The 20,552-nt window shown below is 61.9% G+C and overlaps 1 protein-coding gene across 1 annotated transcript; it reads right to left on the reverse strand.

Annotated features, from left to right (window-relative positions):
• Positions 1 to 2,290: 2,290 nt before the first annotated feature.
• On the reverse strand, positions 2,291 to 19,886 carry CAPN9 (calpain 9). The gene is made up of 20 exons (XM_036436345.2): positions 19,618 to 19,886; positions 16,139 to 16,208; positions 15,278 to 15,396; positions 14,396 to 14,529; positions 13,844 to 14,012; positions 12,026 to 12,109; positions 11,687 to 11,772; positions 11,349 to 11,426; positions 10,169 to 10,329; positions 9,143 to 9,300; positions 8,519 to 8,727; positions 8,077 to 8,113; positions 7,374 to 7,454; positions 7,149 to 7,206; positions 6,205 to 6,269; positions 5,710 to 5,778; positions 4,649 to 4,727; positions 4,063 to 4,179; positions 3,344 to 3,402; positions 2,291 to 2,538 (listed from the first exon to the last, which is right to left on the reverse strand). The coding sequence occupies exons 1-20, from the start codon at positions 19,828 to 19,830 to the stop codon at positions 2,512 to 2,514; spliced, it is 2,073 nt and encodes a 690-aa protein (XP_036292238.1). The 5' UTR covers positions 19,831 to 19,886; the 3' UTR covers positions 2,291 to 2,511.
• Between the last annotated feature and the right edge of the window lie 666 nt (positions 19,887 to 20,552).

A 20,552-nucleotide genomic window follows, 5' to 3' on the forward strand; every position in this document is an offset into this window, starting at 1 on the left:
CACTCCGCCACGTGCCCTGTTCTCCCCGTAATTGGACACAGATGTGCCTCGTCTGCAGGCTCTGGGCAGACGGCTGCCTCCCCCGCCCCCTGCACCCTCCTGGGTTCTGGGTCTGAGCTGGGAGGGTGTGTGCACCCCACGTTGGGGGGGGGGGACCCCAGCCCACTAAGTCCCTCTAGCTTTTATTTTATTTCTTCATCCTTGCTCGAGGACATTTTCCCCATTGATTTGTAGAGAGAGGGAAAGACGGAAATACCGATGTGAGAGAAACACTTCGACCGGCTGCCTCCTGCCCGCCCCACACTGGGCATGGAGCCCACAACCTGGGCGTGTGCCCTGACCGGGAATCAAACTGTGACCTCCCTGTTTATAGGGACCGGCCTGGCTAGGGACCATCCCCTAACGGTCCACTGGGAGGGAGAGAGGCAAGGCCACGCTCACGTGCAGAAGCCCGGCTCTGCCGAGCGTAGACAGTGAAGGCGCCGAGCAGGTGGAGAAGCTGAGAGGAAGGAGGCGGCGGATTCCTGCCGCCCCCCACACGGGACCCCTGAGGACGGTCCCATCTCCGGGCCTGGAGCCTGGAGCCATCTGGGGACCTGAGCCATGACGGGCTACCCCCGCCCCCCACGGCCTCTCCCTCCGCCCAGCCAGACAGGACGTCAGAGCAGGAACCCTATGAGCACAGAGCGAGGCAGCCCGGTCAGGGCCAGGGCTACGAGGGAGGAGGTCCCACAGGGCTCCGGACTCAAGGCCAAGGCCACGTCCGCCCAGCGGTCACGCACTGGCTCCTTGTGGTTCCGTCGCCCAAAGCCGCTCCTGGGCCCCCGGAGGGCGGCTCTTCCACAAAACACCACGGCCTGGGCGGGTCTGCATGGAAGACGTGGCGTGAGAGGAAGTTTACGTTTCAACAACGTGGCTCTCCAGAGACACGTCCGTCGTGGCCGACAGTGGGCTCTGTGGACGGATGCGTTTGCCGACTCCTGGCCTAAAGGAAGAGGGATTTTTTCCTCCTGGCGGAGCTCTGCGGATGGTGAGCAGACCAACCGTGATGATGAGAGGGCATCCCCGATAGGTGGCCTTCCACCCCTGCTGGGGAGGGGGGCCGTGCAGGTCCAAGGGGGGTCTCTCTCCCCCTTTCTCCATCCTCCCCGCCCTCTCTCCCTCCCTCCCCCCTCTTCTGTCCCCCAGCCCCGGCCCCTTCCCGGAGGGCACCTGGCGCTGGGAAAGTGCCCCCCGCGGGCGGGCATCGGTAGCAAGCACCGCCTGCTGCCAGCCCACAGCTGCGGAGCCCACGAGGCCTCCACCCTGGCGCTTGGCAGGCGGCCCCAGCTCCCGGGATAATGGCGCTTTGTTACCGCAGACGAGCCGGCGTGTGAACCGAGCTGGCACGGTGACCCCGGCCGCCCTGCCAGCCCTGCCAGCCCTCCAGCCCGGCCATGTGCTCTGGTGGTGCCCGGAGCTCAGCACCAAACCCAGGTCCTCGGTCCAAACCCCCGGCACCGTCCCAGGAGGGCCCACGGGCCCACGGGCGCCTGTCCGGTCCCAGGTCCGGGTGGGCAATCGGAGGTAAATCGACCGAACACGGTGGTTCCCCCCTAACTCTCCCCATCGCCCGGCCGGCGTGGCTCGGTGGCTGAGTGTTGACCTAGGAACCAGGAGGTCACGGTTGGATTCCCGGTCAGGGCACAGGCCCGGATTGCAGGCTCCATCCCCAGGGTGGGGCGTGCGGGAGGCAGCCGGTCCAGGATTCTCTCTCATCATGGATGTTTCTCCCCCTCTCTCCCTCTCCCTTCCTCTCAGAAATCAAATATATATACATATTTATAAAATTATATATATATATTTTTTAATAGATTTTATTGATTTTTTTTTTTTTACAGAGAGGAAGGAAGAGGGATAGAGAGTTAGAAACATCAATGAGAGAAAAACATCCATCAGCTGCCTCTTGCACAACCCCTACTGGGGATGTGCCCGCAACCAAGGTACATGCCCTTGACCGGAATCGAACCTGGGGCCCTTCAGTCCTCAGGTCCACACTCTATCCACTGAGCCACACCGGTTTCGGCTATAAATATATATTTAAAGTCCACGTGGTTGTTTAGTATTTGACTATCACCCTGCCGTTGGGGAAGGGAGCAGTACAGACATATTTCCCCCCAACCCAGCCGATGTCTCCATTACTAAACAATGGGAAATTAATAGACAGACTTGGACGGGCTGAAGCTCAGCTCAGATTGCGTTTTGTTGAACGGATGGCCGGGAGATCAGTAAGGGAGGGAGGTGGGGGGCGGAGAGGGAGGAATGGGGGGGAGGCCTGGACCTGGGGTGCCATCCCCGGGCAGCGGAGTCACACAGAAGCAGCATGAACTCGGGCAGCAGAGCGAGGCCATGTCAGTCGTCAGTCTCCCCAGATCAGGTGGTGTGGGGCTGTGGGGGCGGACAGGGTTCGACAGAGGGCGGGGAGAGAGCGTCCAATACTAAATGGGCCGGCTGGGTCACCTCGGTGAAGCCTCAGATGTTCATTGTCAGGTAGAGGAACTGGGGAGAGAGAGAGAGAGAGAGAGAGAGAGAGAGAGAGAGAGAGAGAGAGGAACCGGTGAGTCCTCCACCTCCCCACCCGCCTCAGGAGAGGCCCCGTGGGCTCAGGCCCTGGAGCTCCGCCCTCTGGTCACCCTCCAGGTGCAACATGCAAAGTCCAGACGTGGAACATGCAAGGTCCAGGCGCTCAGCAGCTTTGAAGGCTATGGCCCCGTGGCTGCCTCCCCTAGGTGGCTCCCACACTGCTGGCTGTGGGACCCCATGGGGCAGCTGGGAGGAGACAATGCACACCTCCAGGCCTCTTCCCAGCCCCGGAGCCCCCTTCCTGCCCTCCCCTCCATCATGTTTGCTGTCATCAGCCCATGCCATTGGGTATTTTGAGGAGTTTGCATGTGTGCATACCTTCCTACATGCACTCGCTCTTTCACTCTCTCTCTCTCTCTCTCTCTCACACACACACACACACACACACACACACACACAAGCCAGGAACCACGAGACCCCTGGGACGACAGGAGCCAGGCGGGGCCTGGAAGGCAGGCTGAGGAGCCCCCGTGGCCGCAGGAGGAGGAGGAGAAGGCGGGGCTTGCTAGCTCCCTGCTCCCCGATCCCCGGGGACCCAAAAATCTCTCTATGCCTCAGTTTCCACTTCTGCAAAATGGGGAGACTCTTCGCCCAGCGCTTGGAGGGGCTTCGGTAACCATCCCGTAGCAGCCGTGTGCGTGTTGCTGTTTTTGCCCCAAAAGCTAAATGTTAGCCCTCCTGCATTCTGGGTCCCTGAGCCGGAGGCCTGGCTGGGCCGTACCTCGTTGATGTTGAGATGAAGGAACTCCTTGTTCTCGGTGCTGAGAGCCTGGAACACGCCTGATGGGGAGACGGGGAGAGGCATCCATGTGGGGATGGGTCCTTCCACAGGCTCAGGGCACTGCCCCCACCCCCACCCCCACCTTCACCCCCACCCAAGGCTGCAGAGGAGCTGCTCCCCTGGTGGTGGGCACGGGTATCACACAGGCCTGACTATGCCAGCTGATGGGATTTTGCTCAGAGGGGGGAATTCAGGTGACTGCGGGAGCCCGTGGCCTTAGCCCCCGAGGGTGGGGGGGGTACGTGTTGTCACCCCACAATATCCAGCCGGCCCCTGGGTCCCAAACATCTCCTGATCCGAGCTGTTGGGGGGGCTCCGACCCCTTGCAACCCACGCCCCTCCCCGCAGGGCGAATGGGCAGCAGGTGGAGGTTTGCAGGCCTGGGAGTCCCTTAGGAGAGGGGAGCCTGTGGGTGCTCCCACGCGGGGGAGGAGCCGGGAGCGGCTGTGCTCCCTCGGCCTCGGTTTCCTTCTCAGTCCCGGTGGTCCAGCCAGTGTCCCCCCCGTGACGGTCAGCGGGGCCCGGTGGCTCCGTGGCTGAGCGTCGGCCTGTGGACCGGGTGGTCCGGTCTGGGCCCTGCTCTTTGGCACGTCTGTCTGTCCCTGGTCCCGGGGGGTGGCCGAGGGGGCGGAGGGGACACAGCCGGATGGGACACTCACGGCTGGCGTTCTCCAGCCGCACCAGGCAGGTGAGGAAGTCGTCGAAGCCGAGCTGCAGGTCCGGGTCTGAGTACCGCAGCACCACCAGCTGCAGGAGGCGGCTGCTCAGCTGGAAGCCTGCGGGCGGGCAGCGGGGAGCTGCTGACAGGGCTGCCCAACCCGGTCTGAATTCTGAATGCAGTTGGCAGTGTGTGTGTGTATGTGTGTGTGTGTGTGTGCACATCTGTGTCTGTGTCTATGTGTGTTTGTGTGTTTGTGTTTGTATGTCTGTGTGTATGCACGTGTTTGTGTGTGTCTCTGTATGTGTCTGTGTGTATGTGTGTGTCTCTGTGTGTCTGTATGTGTGTCTCTGTGTCTGTGTGTGCACGTGTCTACGTCTGTGTGTGTTTGTGTGTGTATCTGTGTCTCTCTGTATGTGGGTGTGCGTGTGTCTATGCCCGTGTGTCTGTGTGATTCTGTGTGTGTGTGTGTGTCTGTTTCTGTACGTGTGTGTGCATGTGTCTGTGTTTCTGTACACGTGTGTGCATGTGTCTCTGTGTGTGTGTATGTGTCTGTGTGTGTGAAGAGTTGCCCGCCCGGCTCTCACCTGCGGCTCTCAGCGCGGTCCGCAGCTCATAGCAGGACATGGTGCCGGACTTGTCAGCGTCGAACCGAAGGAAAAGGTTCTGGGGGGCACGGAGGCCGTGAGGACCGCAGACCCCCGGCCGGCTGCACCCTCTGAGCACAAACCCTGGGCCAGCTGCATTTTGGCCTTTTAAAACCCCCTCTGGCCAAAACCGGTGTGGCTCTGGATAGAGCGTCGGCCTGCGGACTGAAGGGTCCCGGGTTCGATTCCGGTCAAGGGCATGGGCCTTGGTTGCGGGCACATGCCCAGTGGGGGGTGTGCAGGAGGCAGCTGGTCGATGATTCTCTCTCATCGATGTTTCTAACTATCCCTCTCTCTTCCTCTCTGTAAAAAAATCAATAAAATATATTTTTAAAAATAAAAATAAATAAATAAGAATAAAAAAAATCCCTCTGGCCTGGCCCAGGGTGGCTCAGTGGTTGAGCATCAACCTATGAACCAGGAGGTCAGCGTCCATTCCCAGTCAGGGCACAGGCCCGGTGGGGGGCATACAGGAGGCAGCAGATTCATGATTCTCTCTTACCATGGATGTCTCTCTCTCTCTCTCTCTCTCCCTCTCTCATCCTCTCTGGAGGCAATAAAAATATATTAGCCCTGGGGCACAACCAAATGTGGTGGGCGCCAGGACAGATGCCTCAAATTCATTCCTTCGTTATCATGTTAATTGTTCCTGCGCACACCTGAGTACACGCCCATCATTTTACTCTTTAGCCAATCCCAGGGGTTTCCCACCCCTTCGCTTTCTCCCGCCTCCTTACTCCGTCACCAATGAATTTCATGGAGCCCACCTACGTCCCTTCTTTGATGTCAGTGTATAAACAGAGAAAGGTAACCCGCCATTCTCTGGAGCATTATCTCAGTCTGTTGAGGTTCTGCTTCCCGGCATATGTCGACAGTAAGGCTCAAATAAACTCACACACACACACACACGTGTGTGTGTGTGTGTTTAAAACCTAGAGCTCCACTCTCTGGGCTTTTTTTTGGGGGGGGGGGGGAGGCCACATGTCCCCCAGGGCACATACCGTCCAGGCCTTCAGCTTCTCCCAGAACACCTTGAATTCATCGAACTCCAGCTTCCCATTGCCGCTGGTCTGTGCCGAGCGTGTGAAGGAAGACACACATGTGTTCCCACCGAGGCTCCTGGGGGACCTCCCGCCCGGGGCTACGGGGGGAGGGGCAGGGGCTGGCCTGCATGGCCTGGGGGACACAGTCTCAGCTTGGAGGGAGGTGGTTTCTCTCTCTCTCTCTGCTGCTCCCTTCCTCTCTAAAATCAATTATATATATATTTTAGCCCTGGCCGGTGTGGCTCAGTGGATAGAGCGTCGGCCTGCGGACTGAAGGATCCCGGGTTTGATTTCAGTCAAAGGCATGGACCTTGGTGGCAGGCATAGCCCCAGTCGGGGGTGTGCAGGAGGCAGCTGGTCGATGATTCTCTCTCATCGATGTGTCTGGCTCTCTATCCCTCTCCCTTCCTCTCTGTGAAAAATCAGCACAATATTATCTGCTGGAGAGGATACGTCCATCAGAGAAACAATGTTCTTACAGCAGATCAGGCTCAGCTCCTGGAATCGGATGCCCTTTTCTGAAATCACACAGACAGCAGGGTTCAGGTCACCACCGGCAGCACGCCCGCAGCCATCTGCCGGAGCCCGCAGTGAGGTCAGCTCTGGGGCGGGGCCCAGAGTGGCGTGTCCCTCTCCGAGGGTGGTGCTGGGAGAAGCTGACACGGCCTTTCGGGAGGGAAACTTGCAAAAGGGGGGGGGGGAGCCTTAAAAATGGGGCTATCCTTTCCTCCCATGGATTCTAGGTTTAAGAAGGCCAGGGAGCCGAAACTGGTGTGGCTCAGTGGATAGAGTGTTGGTCTGCGGACTGAAAGGTCCCGGGTTCGATTCCGGTCAAGGACATGTACGTTGGTTGTGGGCACATCCCCGGTAGCGGGTGTGCCAGAGGCAGCTGGTAGATGTTTCTATCTCATCGTCGTTTCTAGCTCTCTATCCCTTCCCTTCCTCTCTGTAAATATATATATATATATATATATATATATATATATATATATATATATGAAGGCCAAGGAAAGTATTCCCTAGTGAGACTTTTCTCATCTCCCTGGCTGGTGTGGCTCAGTGGACAGAGCGTCGGCCTGCAGACTGAAGGGTTGTGGGCTCGATCCCCAGTAGGGGGCGTGCAGGAGGCAGCTGATCCACGATGCTCTCTCTCTCATCATTGATGTTTCTAGCTCCTTCTCCCTCTCTGAAATCAGTGTGTGTGTGTGTGTGTGTGTGTGTGTATTTTTTTCTCATCAGATTCTTTAAGGTGGAAAACATCTAGAAACGAGGCAGTAAGTGATGCCCGCGTTAGATTACTGCAGGGCAGCAGGCCTGTGGCTCTGAGCAGCAGGGCCGGGGAGCCGTGCCAGGCCCCTCCCGGGAGCCGGCCCCCGGCGGGGGGGGGGGGCACTCACTCCTGCTCAGCACAGCGTTTAAAACGTTCTGCAGCTCCTCCGGGGTCACCTCCATGTCCTGCGAGAGCGGAGACAGTGGCTCGTCACCCCTCCGCGCCTCCTCTGGTTTCTGGAGGCCGTCCGGGGGCTCCCGGGGACCAGGGCTGGTCTCCCTGGGCATCTAGCCCCGCTAGGCCCGGGCACCGCTCCGGGCACCGCGCCTGGGCAGCCGCAGCCACGCCTCACCTCCCCGGCCACGTGGGCAAACAGGTCCCTGAACTGCTGCTGCTCCTCCGTCTCCTGGTCCCGCGGCGTCGGCTTCGGGGGCTGCAAACGGACCACAGGAGCCTCATTGGGGCCACACAAAGGCCACTGGCATCTGCTGCCCCACAGACACAGCCGGAGCCCAGCCGCGGGGCCCAGGGGTGAGCGTCCACCTATGAACCGGGAGGTCCCGGTTCGATTCCCGGTCAGAGCACAGGCCCGGGTGGCGGGCTCCATCCCCAGTGTGGGGCGTGCCAGAGGCAGCCGATCCATGATTCTCTCTCCTCATGGATGCTTCTCTCTCCCTCTCCCTTCCTCTCTGAAATATATATATTGTATATATATAGGATCAATAGTCAATGCAATTCAGTGGTTTCTGATATGCTCACAGAGGCGGGCAACCATCGCCACAATCTATTTTATTTTATTTTTAATAAATATTTTTATTGATTTCAGAGAGGAAGGCAGAGGAAGAGAGAGAGACATGGACCGGCTGCCTCCCGCATGCCCCACCCTGGGGATGGAGCCCGCCACCCGGGCCTGTGCCCTGACCGGGAATCGAACCCTCACCTCCCGGTTCCCAGGTCGACGCTGAACCCCTGAGCACAGGCAACCCTTCCCCGAACTCCCGCGCTCTCTGTGACGCGTTGGTGACAAGCCCCCACGGCCGGGCGGGCCGGCTCACCTCGGGCAGGTCGATGGCCACGTGTCCGTCCAGGTCCCTGCCGGGCGGGAAACACGTCTTAACGGCTTGTCTGGAGCCGGGGGGGGGGGGGGGGAGCAGAGCTCAAATGGAACTGCATCCTGCTTTGTGGGACGGGTTAAGCACTGCCCCCTGGCCCGGCTGGCAGGGCGCAGGGGCTGAGCATCGGCCTATGAACCAGGAGTTCGTGGTTCGATTCCCCGTCAGTGCTCATGCCCTGTGTGGGGCGTGCAGGAGGCAGCGGATCCATGATATTCTCTCTCTCTCTCTCTCTCTCTCTCTCTCTCTCTCTCTCTCTCTCTCTCTCTCTCCCCCCCCCCCCTTCCTTTCTGCAATAAAAATAAGAATATCCTGTGCCCAGTTCACAGGTGCATCTTGGGAACGGGGAGACGGGGGTCCCACGGGCCTCGGGCCTGGGACTCACCGGCTGCTGGTTTTCCTGTCCGAGAAGATCCTCAGGCAGAAGTCGGCCTCCTGGTGGGGCTCGAAGGTGCTGGGGACGAGGACGTAGTCCCCGGGGGGCAGCCGGAAGCGGCCGGAGACCTCCCTCAGGTTGATGAAGGACTTGCTGCGGGCCTGGGAGGCGTGGAACCGGAAGAAGTCCTTGTCCAGGTGGCCCTCCTTCCCGGGGCACTGCGGGGAGGGAGGGGCGAGGCTGCCGGCTTCCACTATGGGTTATTTTTAAAATATATAGACTTTTATTGATGTCAGAGAGGAAGGGAGAGGGAGAGAGAGAGAGAGAGAAACATCCACGAGGAGAGAGAATCATGGGTCGGCTGCCGCCCGCAAGTCCCCCTACTGGGGATCGAGCCTGCAACCCCGGGCATGTGCCCCTGGCCGGAATGGAACCTGGGACCTTTCCGTCCGCAGGCCGACGCTCTACCCACTGGACCACACCGGCCGAGGCCTCCACTATTTGTTGTTATTATGTTCTAATCCTCACCGGGGGATATTTTCCCGTGGATTTCTTAGAGGGAGCGGCAGAGAGAGGGAGGGACGGAGAGAGAGCGGGAGACACGGCGCTGGGCTGCCCCCGCACGGCCCCCACCCGGTAGATGGCGTAGCCGATGGTCAGCATGTCGGCGCCGACGCGCCTGAGCCTCCGGCGGTCTTTCTGCATCAGCGCCACGAGCAGCGTGCACGCCTCCTGGCCCTCGTCCGGCTCCGCCAGGGACAGCCTGATCTGCGGGTTCGTCCAGAAGGTGTCTGGGGGGCACAGAGGCACACTGCTTTGCCTCCTTTTTTTTATTTAAAAAAAATATATATTTTATTCTTTTTTTTTTTTTTTTTTTTTTTTTTACAGAGAGGAAGGGAGAGGGATAGAGAGAAACATCGATGGGAGAGAAACATCGATCGGCTGCCTCCTGCACACCCCCCACTGGGGATGTGCCCGCAACCAAGGTCCATGCCCTTGACCGGAATCGAACCTGGGACCCTTCAGTCCGCAGGCCGACGCTCTATCCACGGAGCCACGCCGGTCTCGGCTGTTTTTCCTCCTTTTAAAAAGCATGAGGGACACGCACACGTGCGCACACACACGTGCACGCAGGACGGCGTGTGTTGTGTTTTCTGTCTCTTGGATTGGAAACTAACCCAGTGGCGAAACCAGGGCGCTTCCCCGAGCAATTCTTTTTTAAAAAATAAAATATATTTTTTTATTTTATGTATTTATTAAATATATTTTACTGATTTTTTTTACAGAGAGGAAGGGAGAGGGATAGAGAGTTAGAAACATCGATGAGAGAGAAACATCCATCAGCTGCCTCCTGCACACCTCCCACTGGGGATGTGCCCGCAACCAGAATCGAGCCCGGGACCCTTCAGTCCGCAGGCGGACGCTCTACCCACTGAGCCACACCGGTCAGGGCCCCGTGCAGTTCTTGGCCAGCACCCTGCCAGGTGGCCCCTCGCCCTCCTTCCCCACCCATCCCTGCAACCCTCGGGCCTGACCCCACGGCTCAGGCTCCCGCTTGGTCCTGGCCCCGACGCCCGAGGCCCGGGGTGGGCCGGACAGGCGGAGAGGAGGAGGGAGGGCGGGGAGGGGAGAGGACGGGGAGGGCCCGCGGACACGCACCCAGGAAGTTGCGGCAGCCCCCGGCCGTGGAGCCCCGCACCCAGCTGCCCTGGTGCACCGTCACCTCCCACTTGTGCGGCGCGCCCTCCTCCAGGGCGTCCGGCGTGAGGTTGCAGATCTCCACCTTGTCGAAGTGGGCCCGGAAGTCGCCGAGCGCCATCCTGCCACGGAGCAGACACGGGGCGTGGGCGGGGCCACGCGACTCACCCCTCATCCCTCCGTTCACTCAGCCACTCGTCCGCTCGTTCACGCATTCGTGTACTCAGTCACTCCTTCGTGCACTCAGATATTCATTCACTCACTCATTCATTCATTCATTCACTCAATCATGCATTCATGTGTTCAATCACTCCTTCATGCACTCATATATTCATTCATTCACTCATTCACTCATTCATTCACTCAATCATGCATTCATGTGTTCAATCACTCCTTCATGCACTCATATATTCATTCACTGGTTTCTTCCTTTATTTATTCACTCATTTATTCTCATTCCCTCACTCATTCATTTATTCATTCGCTCATGCATTCATGTATCTAACCACTCATTCATTCATTCATTCATTCATCCACTCCTTCTTCCCTTCATTTATTTATTTTTAAAAAATTTATATTTTATTGATTTTTTTACAGAGAGGAAGGAGGGGGCTCAGAGAGGAAGGGGGGCTCAGAGAGGAAGGGGGGGGCTCAGAGAGGAAGGGGGGGGCTCAGAGAGGAAGGGGGGGGCTCAGAGAGGAAGGGGGGGGCTCAGAGAGGAAGGGGGGGCTCAGAGAGGAAGGGGGGGCTCAGAGAGGAAGGGGGGGCTCAGAGAGGAAGGGGGCTCAGAGAGGAAAAAGGGGGGCGCAGAGAGGAGGGGGGCGCAGAGAGGAGGGGGGGCTCAGAGAGAAGGAGGGGGCTCAGAGAGGAAGGAGGGGGCTCAGAGAGGAAGGGGGGGCGCAGAGAGGAAGGGGAGGGCTCAGAGAGGAAGGGGGGGCTCAGAGAGGAAAAAGGGGGGCGCAGAGAGGAGGGGGGGCTCAGAGAGAAGGAGGGGGCTCAGAGAGGAAGGAGGGGGCTCAGAGAGGAAGGGGGGGCGCAGAGAGGAAGGGGAGGGCTCAGAGAGGAAGGGGGGGCGCAGAGAGGAGGGGGGGGCTCAGAGAGGAAAATGGGGGGCGCAGAGAGGAGGGGGCGCCGTCGGTACCAGAACTCCCCGTCGTCCAGGGCGGCGTGGCTCAGGCGCTGCTGCTCGGCGGGGCCCACGGCCTGCCACTCGGAGGAGCTGGGAGCGGACACGTGTGCGTTAGGAGCCGGTCCCGGGGGGCGTGTGCCCGGCGCGGGGACTGATCCCGGTGGGTGAGAGCTCGCTGCGCCGGCGAGGTGCCAGGGCCCGGGGCCGGCGGGCAGGGAAAGGCCCCCGGGACTCGGGCACGCTGCCCCCGCCAGCCCGGCCTCCGTGTGCGGTGGCCGTGGCCGTGGCCGTGGCCGTGGCCGTGGCCGTGCGCAGAGGAGGGCACCCGCCGCGGAGACGGGCGGACTCACCTGTCGCTCCAGGCGCCGTTCCACTCCACCTGCCCCCACGGGTTGCGGACCCGGACGAGCTCCGTGTCCCGGCCTCGGAAGCGGACCTGGGAGGCGGTGAGGGCCGGGAACCGGGAAGTGACAGGCGCATTGGGAGCTCCACCTCTGGGCCACGACACGCTAACGACACCCAAACTCCCCCACGCGCCCTGAGCGGTGCGGCTCGTACCCGCAACCAAGGTCCATGCCCTGGACCGGAATCGAACCCGGGACCCCTCTGTAAGGCACGAAGTCAGCACAGGGCACCGGCATTGTTCAGTCTATCCCTGCACCTCACCCGCCCGCCCGCCTGTCACCTACCTGGTCAACTCCCGTCACGGTGTAGGCATGACCCTTAATGAGACCAAAGGGCGTCCGGGCTTCTGATTCTGCAGAATTTTTTATCTGAAACACGAGAGGGCAGTGGCATTGGACCCACGGAGTGAGGCGGGCGGAGCCTGGGCCGCCCGGCCAGATCCAGCTCCGTGCCGGCCCAGCTCCGTGCCCGCCCAGCTCCGTGCCCGCCCAGCTCTGTGCCCGCCCAGCTCCGTGCCCGCCCAGCTCCGTGCCCGGCCAGACCCAGACCCAGCTCCGTGCCCGCCCAGCTCCGTGCCCGGCCAGCTCCGTGCCCAGCCCAGCTCCGTGCCCACCCAGCTCCGGGCCCGGCCAGACCCAGACCCAGCTCCGTGCCCGCCCAGCTCCGTGCCCGCCCAGCTCCGTGCCTGCCCAGCTCCGTGCCCGCCCAGCTCCGTGCCCGGCCCAGCTCCGTGCCCGGCCAGACCCAGACCCAGCTCCGTGCCTGCCCAGCTCCGTGCCCGCCCAGCTCCGTGCCCGGCCCAGCTCCGTGCCCGGCCAGACCCAGACCCAGCTCCGTGCCTGCCCAGCTCCGTGCCCGGCCCAGCTCCGTGCTGGCCCAGCTCCGTGCCCGGCCAGACCCAGACCCAGCTCTGTGCCCGCCCAGCTCCGTGCCGGCCCAGCTCCGTGCCGGCCCAGCTCCGTGCCCGCCCAGCTCCGTGCCCGCCCAGCTCCGTGCCGGCCCAGCTCCGTGCCCGCCCAGCTCCGTGCCCGCCCAGCTCCGTGCCGGCCCAGCTCCGTGCCCGCCCAGCTCCGTGCCCGCCCAGCTCCGTGCCCGCCCAGCTCCGTGCCGGCCCAGCTCCGTGCCCGCCCAGCTCCGTGCCCGCCCAGCTCCGTGCCCGCCCAGCTCCGTGCCCGGCCAGACCCAGCTCTGTGCCCACCCAGCCGCTCTGGCCCGGAGGGATGGGGACGGTCAGGTTGTTCTGTTTGGAGGCAGGAAGTGAGCTGACCGCTGGCATCCTAGCAGGGGGCGGGGGCTCCTGACGCGGTGGACATCCCTGCTCGCCGCCCTCAGGTGCCCTGTGCACCCCTTTCACGTGCCCGGACACAGAGTCCGCCCCTCGGGGGACAGGTTCCCTGACCCGGATTGGGGTGCGAGAAGGAGGCAGCCCATCGGTGTGTCTCTGTCTCTCTCCCCCTCTCTTCCACGCCTTCTAAAACTCATTGAAGCTGAAACCGGTGTGGCTCAGTGGGTAGAGCGTCAGCCTGCAGACGGAAGGGTCCCAGGTTCGATTCCGATCAAGGGCATGGACCTGGGTGGCGGGCACATCCCCAGTGGGGGGTGTGCAGGAGGCAGCTGGTTGATGATTCTCTCCCATTGACATTTCTAACTCTCTATCCCTCTCCCTTCCTCCCTGTAAAAAAATCAATAAAATATATTTAAAAAACAAACAAACAAAAAAAAACAATACCCAAAAACCTTTCAACAAAAGCTTTCGCCTGCCGAAACCGGTGTGGCTCAGTGGATAGAGCGTCGGTCTGCGGACTGAAAGGTCCCGGGTTCGATTCCGGCCAAGGGCATGGACCTTCGTTGCAGGCACATCCCCGGTAGGGGGAGTGTAAGAGGCAGCTGGTCGATGTTTCTCTCTCATCGACGTTTCTAGCTCTCTATCCCTCTCCCTTCCTCTCTGTAAAAAATCAATAAAATATATTTAAAAAAAAAAAAAAAAAGCTTTGGCTTTCATTAAAGTAAATGAACATTTGATTAGAATGAGTCCCTCCCCCTCCCCCGCTGGAGGTCCTGCTCCCCGGGGCCCGGGGCCCGGGCGGGACGGGGCCACTCACGTCGATGGAGCAGCCCACCAGCGAGCCCCGCTGCAGCGCCTTCTCCAGGATCTCGTGGAAGTTGGCGGGCGCCTCCGTGGTGGCGAAGGTCTCCGCCACGCCCCCCGTGAAGTCCTCCATGGCCTCGATGGCGCTGCCCCCCTTCAGCGCCTCGTAGCTCCCGTTCAGCCTGGAAGGGCAGGGAGAGCAGCGTGGGGCCCGGCCTGTGTGGCTCAGTGGTGAGCGTCGATCTAGCGACCAGGAGGTCACGACTCGATTCCTCGTCTAGGGCACACGTGCCTGGGTTGCGGGCTCGATCCCCAGGGTGGGGAACCCGAGCTGAGTCTCCCCGCTGCTCCATGGAAAGGGCAGGGGGAGGCCGGGAGGGGGCAGGGGGCAGCTGGGAGGGGGCAGGAGGCGGCCGGGAGGGGGCAGGGGGAGGCCGGGAGGGGCAGGGGGTGGCCGGGAGGGGGCAGGGGGAGGCCGGGAGGGGTAGGGGGCAGCTGGGAGGGGCAGGGGGCGGCCGGAGGGGGCGGCCGGGAGGCGTGGCCCCGGGGAAGCCGCGGCCCTCACTTGGCGTAGGCCTTCTCCAGCAGGGCGCTCCAGAACTCGTTGTGGTCGGCCGAGTGCAGGAAGATCAGCCGGTCCTGGAAGGTGGGCAGCCGGTCATCCACCACCACGTCCAGCCACTCGCTGTGCTGCCAGAACTGTGGGCGGTGGGGACGGACAGACAGACGGACGGATGGATGGAGGGACATTGGTGGGCGCGATCCTTAGGGTGGGGTGTGCAGGAAGCAGCTGGCCCATGATTCTCTCTCCTCATGGATGTTTCTCTCTCCCTCTCCCTTCCTCTCTGAAATATATCATATATATATATATATAAAATCTATCTATCTATCTATATATATATATATGTGTGTGTGTGTATATATATATATATTAAAGAGCTCTAACTGGTTTGACTCAGTGGATAGAGCGTCGGCCTGCGGACTGAAGGGTCCCAGGTTCGATTCCGGTCAAGGGCATGGACCTTGGTTGCGGGCACATCCCCAATGGGGGGTGTGCAGGAGGCAGCTGATCGATGTTTCTCTCTCATCGATGTTTCTAGCTCCCTATCCCTCTCCCTTCCTCTCTGTAAAAAAATCAATAAAATATGTTTTAAAACAATAAAAAATAAAAATTAAAAAAAAGAATTTCCAAAAGTCAAAGCTCTTAACACAGACCTTTACTGTAGATTTGCCAAAACACCACTGCAAGTTTTTTCTTTCTTTAAATCCTCCCGAGGACATGGTCAGAGAGAGGAAGGGACAGAGAGGGACACGCGGATGTGAGAGAGAAACATCCACCCGTCGCCTTGCGGTGCCCCGGCCGGGGATGGGGCCTGACACCTGGGCCGGAGCCCTGACGGGGCATCGAACCCGGAACCTTTTGGTGACCAGGACGGCGCCCGCTTACCTGGAAGTGGAAGATCCCGGCGTACCCGGGCCCGAAGCTCTGGTCCTGGGGCACCACCCTCGCCAGCGCCTTCTCGTTGAGTGTGAGGGCGGCGATGGCCGCCAGCAGCCAGCAGTCGCCTGCAGAGGGGAAGCCGGGGAAGCTGGTTCCCGTCCCCGTGCACAGCAGCTGGGGACAGGCCGGGCCGGGAGAGGTGGGCGCTCCGGGTGTGGGCACGTCCTCTCAGCGTTGAGAACGTTCAGCCCGACTGGCCTGGCTCAGGGGTTGAGCATCGACCTGTGAACCAGGAGTCACGGTTCGATTCCCGGTCAAGGGCACAGGCCTGGGGTTGTGGGCTCCGTCCCCAATAGGGGGCATGCAGGAGGCCGCCGATCCATGATTCTCTCTCAACATGGATGTTTCTCTCTCCCTCCCTCTCCCATCTTCTCTGAAATCAATAAAAAATATGTTTAAAAAACAAAACAAAACAAAACAAAAAACGAAGTCAAATATCAGACAGTATTTTCTTTTTTCTTCTTTTCAATATATTTCTGGATTGGTTTCAGAGTGGCAGGGAGAAGGACAGAGATAGAAACATCCGTGATGAGAGTCATTCGTGGATCGAGCCCGCAACCCGGGCACGTGCCCTTGGCCGGAATCGAACCCGGGACCCTTCTGTCCGCAGGCAGTAGCTCTATCCACTGAGCCACGCCGGCTGGGGCTAGACAGTATTTTCTGTGTCATTCCAGACCCCACATTGCAGCCATGGGTCCCCAACCCCAGACACGTCCACCCCAGGAGGTCCCTCCATCGGAGCAGCCAGGGGGCCCGGGGGAAAAGGGTCTGTCCCATGGGCCGCCCCTGCTCCCTCCCTCTGCTCACCGAGCTCCCCCTGGCAGATGTCCGTCCTGGTGGCCCCTCCGAGGATGAACTCTGGCTTCTCCACGATCTCCTGGACGAGTGAGATGCTCTCTGAAATCGGAACTCACCCCGGCCCCCTCAGGCTGGGACGTCCCGTCCCAGACCAGCCCCGACCCACTCAGGCCCACAGCCCCTCCCCAAGGCCGGGTGCAGCCCAGCCCACCGGGAGAGCCTGTCCCCCGGCCCCCGCCCCCACCCCCCAGGCCAGGCCCCCGGGACATCCACCTCAGGGACTCCTTGCCCCAGGCTCCCTGGAGGGCCGGGCTGGCCGCCCCCGACCCTGCGATGTCCCAGGACGTGTCTGATTCCGGCGGGCACTCTCCGCCCCGAGCCCAGCCGTGTTTGACAAGCGGGCGGTGCTGAGGGCACACGGACCCGGCGGGACACGCACCACAGGCGTGTGGAGCAGACACGCAAGACACGCAGACACACGCAAGACACGCAAGACACGCAGCCGGGCCGAGGGGGACCTGGCCATTTCCCGGCTGCCCCCGCGGCCCCCCACCAGGTGCCTGAGCTCCGTCCTGCAGGCGGAACCCCGATCCCCACCCCACACCTTTTCCCGTTCCCCAGTCTGTAAGAACGATGCGAAGCCCCAGCCTCCCTCCCCCGGCCCCACCCCCGGGGAGGACACTGTGTCCGGGCAGGAGCTGTGTGTGTGCCGAGCTTTGACCTCGGAGAAATGCCAGTTTTGACCAAGACCCGCAGCCGGGCAGGCGGGTGGGACACAAGGGACCCTCCCGGCTCCAAGCGCCCCGTGCCCTTGACTGACCCCCCCACGAGGGCGACCCACAACCCACGGTCCCCCTTGCCCAGCCCTGCCCCTGCCCTCCCGCTTTATAGTAATCCTGGCTAACGGGAAATGTTGCCCTGGCCATAGTCACCATCGGCTGTTGCGGTAGTGACCACTGGCAGTTGCCATAGTGACCACTGGCAGTTGCGATAGTGACCACTGGCAGTTGCCATAGTGACCACTGGCAGTTGTCATCGTGACCATCGGCTGTTGCCATGGTAGCTGTGAACGGTCTGCATAGCAACTGTTGGCTGTTGCCACGGTAACAGCTGTAACTGTGCCAGACGGTTGAGGGTGCAGTGGGGCTCGGGACACAGGGCTCCTGCCCACGGGGCACGCTCTGAGGCAGCTGCGTCCGGCGCTGCACATGGGGGCGGCCCCGGGGCGGAGGATCCACGGGAGGCCATGAGCGGGGTCCGGGTTCCCAGGGGGAAGGGCCTCTCCGGCCACTGCAGCCGGAGCGTGCGGGCCGGGGGGATGGGTGCTGTGTGAGGAGGGGCAGGGGTGCAGGGCAGCGGGAGGGGGTCGGGGGATCCCTGCCTCATTCCCAGGCTAGGCTGAGCCCCCCGAGGGCGCTGGGCAGGGCTGGCAGGATCCCGGGAGGTAAGGGGAGGGCATAGGTCAGGCAGGAGGCAGGGAGGAAGCTGCTGGGATTCCGCAGAAGCCGTGGTCGGCAAACGGCGGCTCGCGAGCCACAGGCGGCTCTTTGGCCTCCTGCGTGTGGCTCTTCCACAAAACACCATGGCCTGAGCGAGTCTATGTGGAAGAGTGGCTTTAGAAGTTTAAAAAAGTGGCTGGCTCTCCAAAAACATGTCCATCGTGGTGCTGCTGGTATTTGGCTCTGCGTGCTAATGAGTTTGCCGACCGCTGCTCAGAAGAAAAGCTCAGCCGACCCAGGGCAGCCCTGCCAGGCCCAGGGAGAGCCCAGAGAACTGGAAGCAGCTTGCAAGGTACCCGGCAGGATGGCGTGTTGGCGAGCACATCACACACGCACACACGCACACACAGGCACACACGCGCGCTTGCACACAAGCACAAAGTACACACGCACGCCCACACCCGTGCACACCCATGCACACATGTGCAAGCATATACATCCACACCCATGCTCATGCGCGCACACACGTGCACACACACATGCACACACTCTGCCTCCACCAGGAAATAGCAATACAGAGCTTATGACCACAGTGTGTGTGCCCTCTGGGCCGGGCCTGAGGAGCCCGAGGTGGTTGTGTGAAATGGACACAGACGTAGGGAGCTCAGGAGGCCCGCCCGGGAGACCAGGCTCAGCTGACGCTGGAGCCGATGCCACCGGGAAGAGCCTGGCGAGAACAACATCGCTGATGGGGAGCGCCTGTGCCAGGCCCTGGGCACGCCCGGGTCCTCACGGGCCCACCTCACAGGTGGGAAGACTGAGGCCCGGGCGGTCACAGGGCAGGTGAGTGTGACCGGCACTCAGCTCTTACCGTCAGGGTCCCCCTCTTTGTCCACGGCAACCTGTCCCCCCCGGGGAGCCGCTCCCAGGCCAGTCCCCACCCCAAGGGAGTGAGCCGGCTGGCGCTGCCGGAGCAGAGGGCGGCCCTGACTATCCAGCCTGGCAAATATTGACTCCCGGGCACCAGCTGGCGGCCCTCGGGCCCTCTGGCTGCTGGGCGGGGCGGGATGGACACTGGCTCCCTTGGGGCACGCAGGCTGCTGGCTGGGAGTGAACCTGATTTGTGGTCTCCCTCCCTCCCACCGGTACTGGCGCCCGGGCACTCCACATGCCCACCCAGCGTTAGTGCCCGCGGCGGGGGGCAGCGGGGGGCTCTGAATGGCCCCCAAAATCTACAGCTTCACCCTGGATGCGTCCCCTGAGTCTTGTCCTGCAGAAACCTGTGGCCAACCTGTGGCTCTCCGCCTCCTGAGCGAGGATGGGAGGGAGGCAGAGAGCTGGGGGTGGGAGGCAACCACCCAGGAGCCCCGCGTACCAGCCCCCTGCGGCCCCACCTGCTGGCGTGTGTCCCTGCACATCCCTCTGTCGGGGGCAGGAAAAGGACAGCGGGGCCAGCTGCCCGGGACACGGCGCTCACGTCGGAATGCAGTCCACCCTCACGGACAGACAGACAGCCCTGAGGCCCACACCACCCAGCCCCGGAGGCCCCCGCTCTCTACGCACAGCCCCAGCCCCTGAGGCCGGAGTCTGGCCCCAGGGTGCCCGGCGGCGCCCGCCCCCCTCCCTCTGCCCCCCTCCCCGCCCGCAGGGCCCGCAGCCCCTGAGGATGCGCCGTGCGTCATGCCCACGTCTGTCATTCCTGCACCCTCACGTCCTCCTCGTCCCCCCGCCCCATATAGGCAGCTGGCTCATGAGGGGCAGAGCGGACGTCGGTGGATGCCCTGCTGCTCTCCTCGCTGCCGGCAGGACAGGGACACACGCTCCCCTAGGACTCCGCCCGTCTCTGCTGAATTGGCTCGAGTGACAGGCAGACCGGACCCCTGGGTTGTGGGGTTACAGCTCCTGTGCCCCCTGAGCATCTGTGCAGGAGCCACAGCAGGTGAGCCAGCCATGGGTGGGCACCCTCCTGTCCCCTCCTGTCCTTGCTGCCCCCTCCCAGGAGTCCCCCCTTCCCTGTCTCTCCCCCGCCCCACGCCCCTCTGCACTCACCCCCGGCCGCTTCCACACGAAGGGGATCGGGGGCCTCTCGCTGTAGAAAAGGGAGGCGCTGGTGGCCGGAAAGTCAGGGTCCTCGAACAGGACCCCCTTCTGCAGGCACTCCCGCCGCAGCTGCTCGAAGCTCTGGCCGGAGGAGTGGGTGCCGCGGGCATCCCTGGGCGTGGGGTGCCCCTGGGGCTGGGGGGCCAGGCGGAGGGAAGGCATGGCTGGTCCCCGGGCAGCGGACGGACGCGGGGCCGGCGAGGGACGGGAAGGAAGGAGTGAGACGCAGAGACGCGAGCCCAGGCCCTGGCTCTGCCTCTTTGCCCGGGAACCTCCCTGCCCTCGGAGGTGGGGCACGCCCGGATGGCAAACGCCAGGGAGAGGCCTCTGCCCACAGGGCGTGCGAGGCCGGCCAGGGCCAGGGTGGGGCAGGACCCTCTGGGGAGACCCAGTGGGGCCGGCAGGGAGAGGTGGGAGGTGGAGACGGCTTTGGGGAGAGAGTGGGAGCCACGCTGGGCCTGGAGGGGGTGGCCAGGACGGGTGTTGCTCAGGACGAGGGCAGGTCCTGAGTCGGAAAACGGTGGTGCTGCCCTCGGGAGGGGGCCCAGGAGTAGAACCTGTCACTAAGAAATAGCACCTGTCACGGCCGTTACTGACGGCCACGGCCTGCATGGCAGGGGCAGAGCTCGCTCCCGGGGCCTCGTTTTTATTCAGCAGAGGGGCTGGCAGACCCTTTCCGTAAAGAGCCAGCCCTATCCGGTGTGGCTCAGTGGATAGTGCGTCGACCTGCGGACTCAAAGGTCCCGGGTTTGATTCTGGTCAGGGGGCATGTACCTTGGTTGCGGGCACATCCCCAGTGGGGGAGGGGGAGCGGGGGGGAGGTGCAGGAGGCAGCTGATGGATGTTTCTCTCTCATCCGTGTTTCTCTCTATCCCTCTCCCTTC

The sequence above is a fragment of the Pipistrellus kuhlii genome, unplaced genomic scaffold (genome assembly GCF_014108245.1).
Source record: "Pipistrellus kuhlii isolate mPipKuh1 unplaced genomic scaffold, mPipKuh1.p scaffold_m20_p_135, whole genome shotgun sequence".
Taxonomy (NCBI): Eukaryota; Metazoa; Chordata; class Mammalia; order Chiroptera; family Vespertilionidae; genus Pipistrellus; species Pipistrellus kuhlii.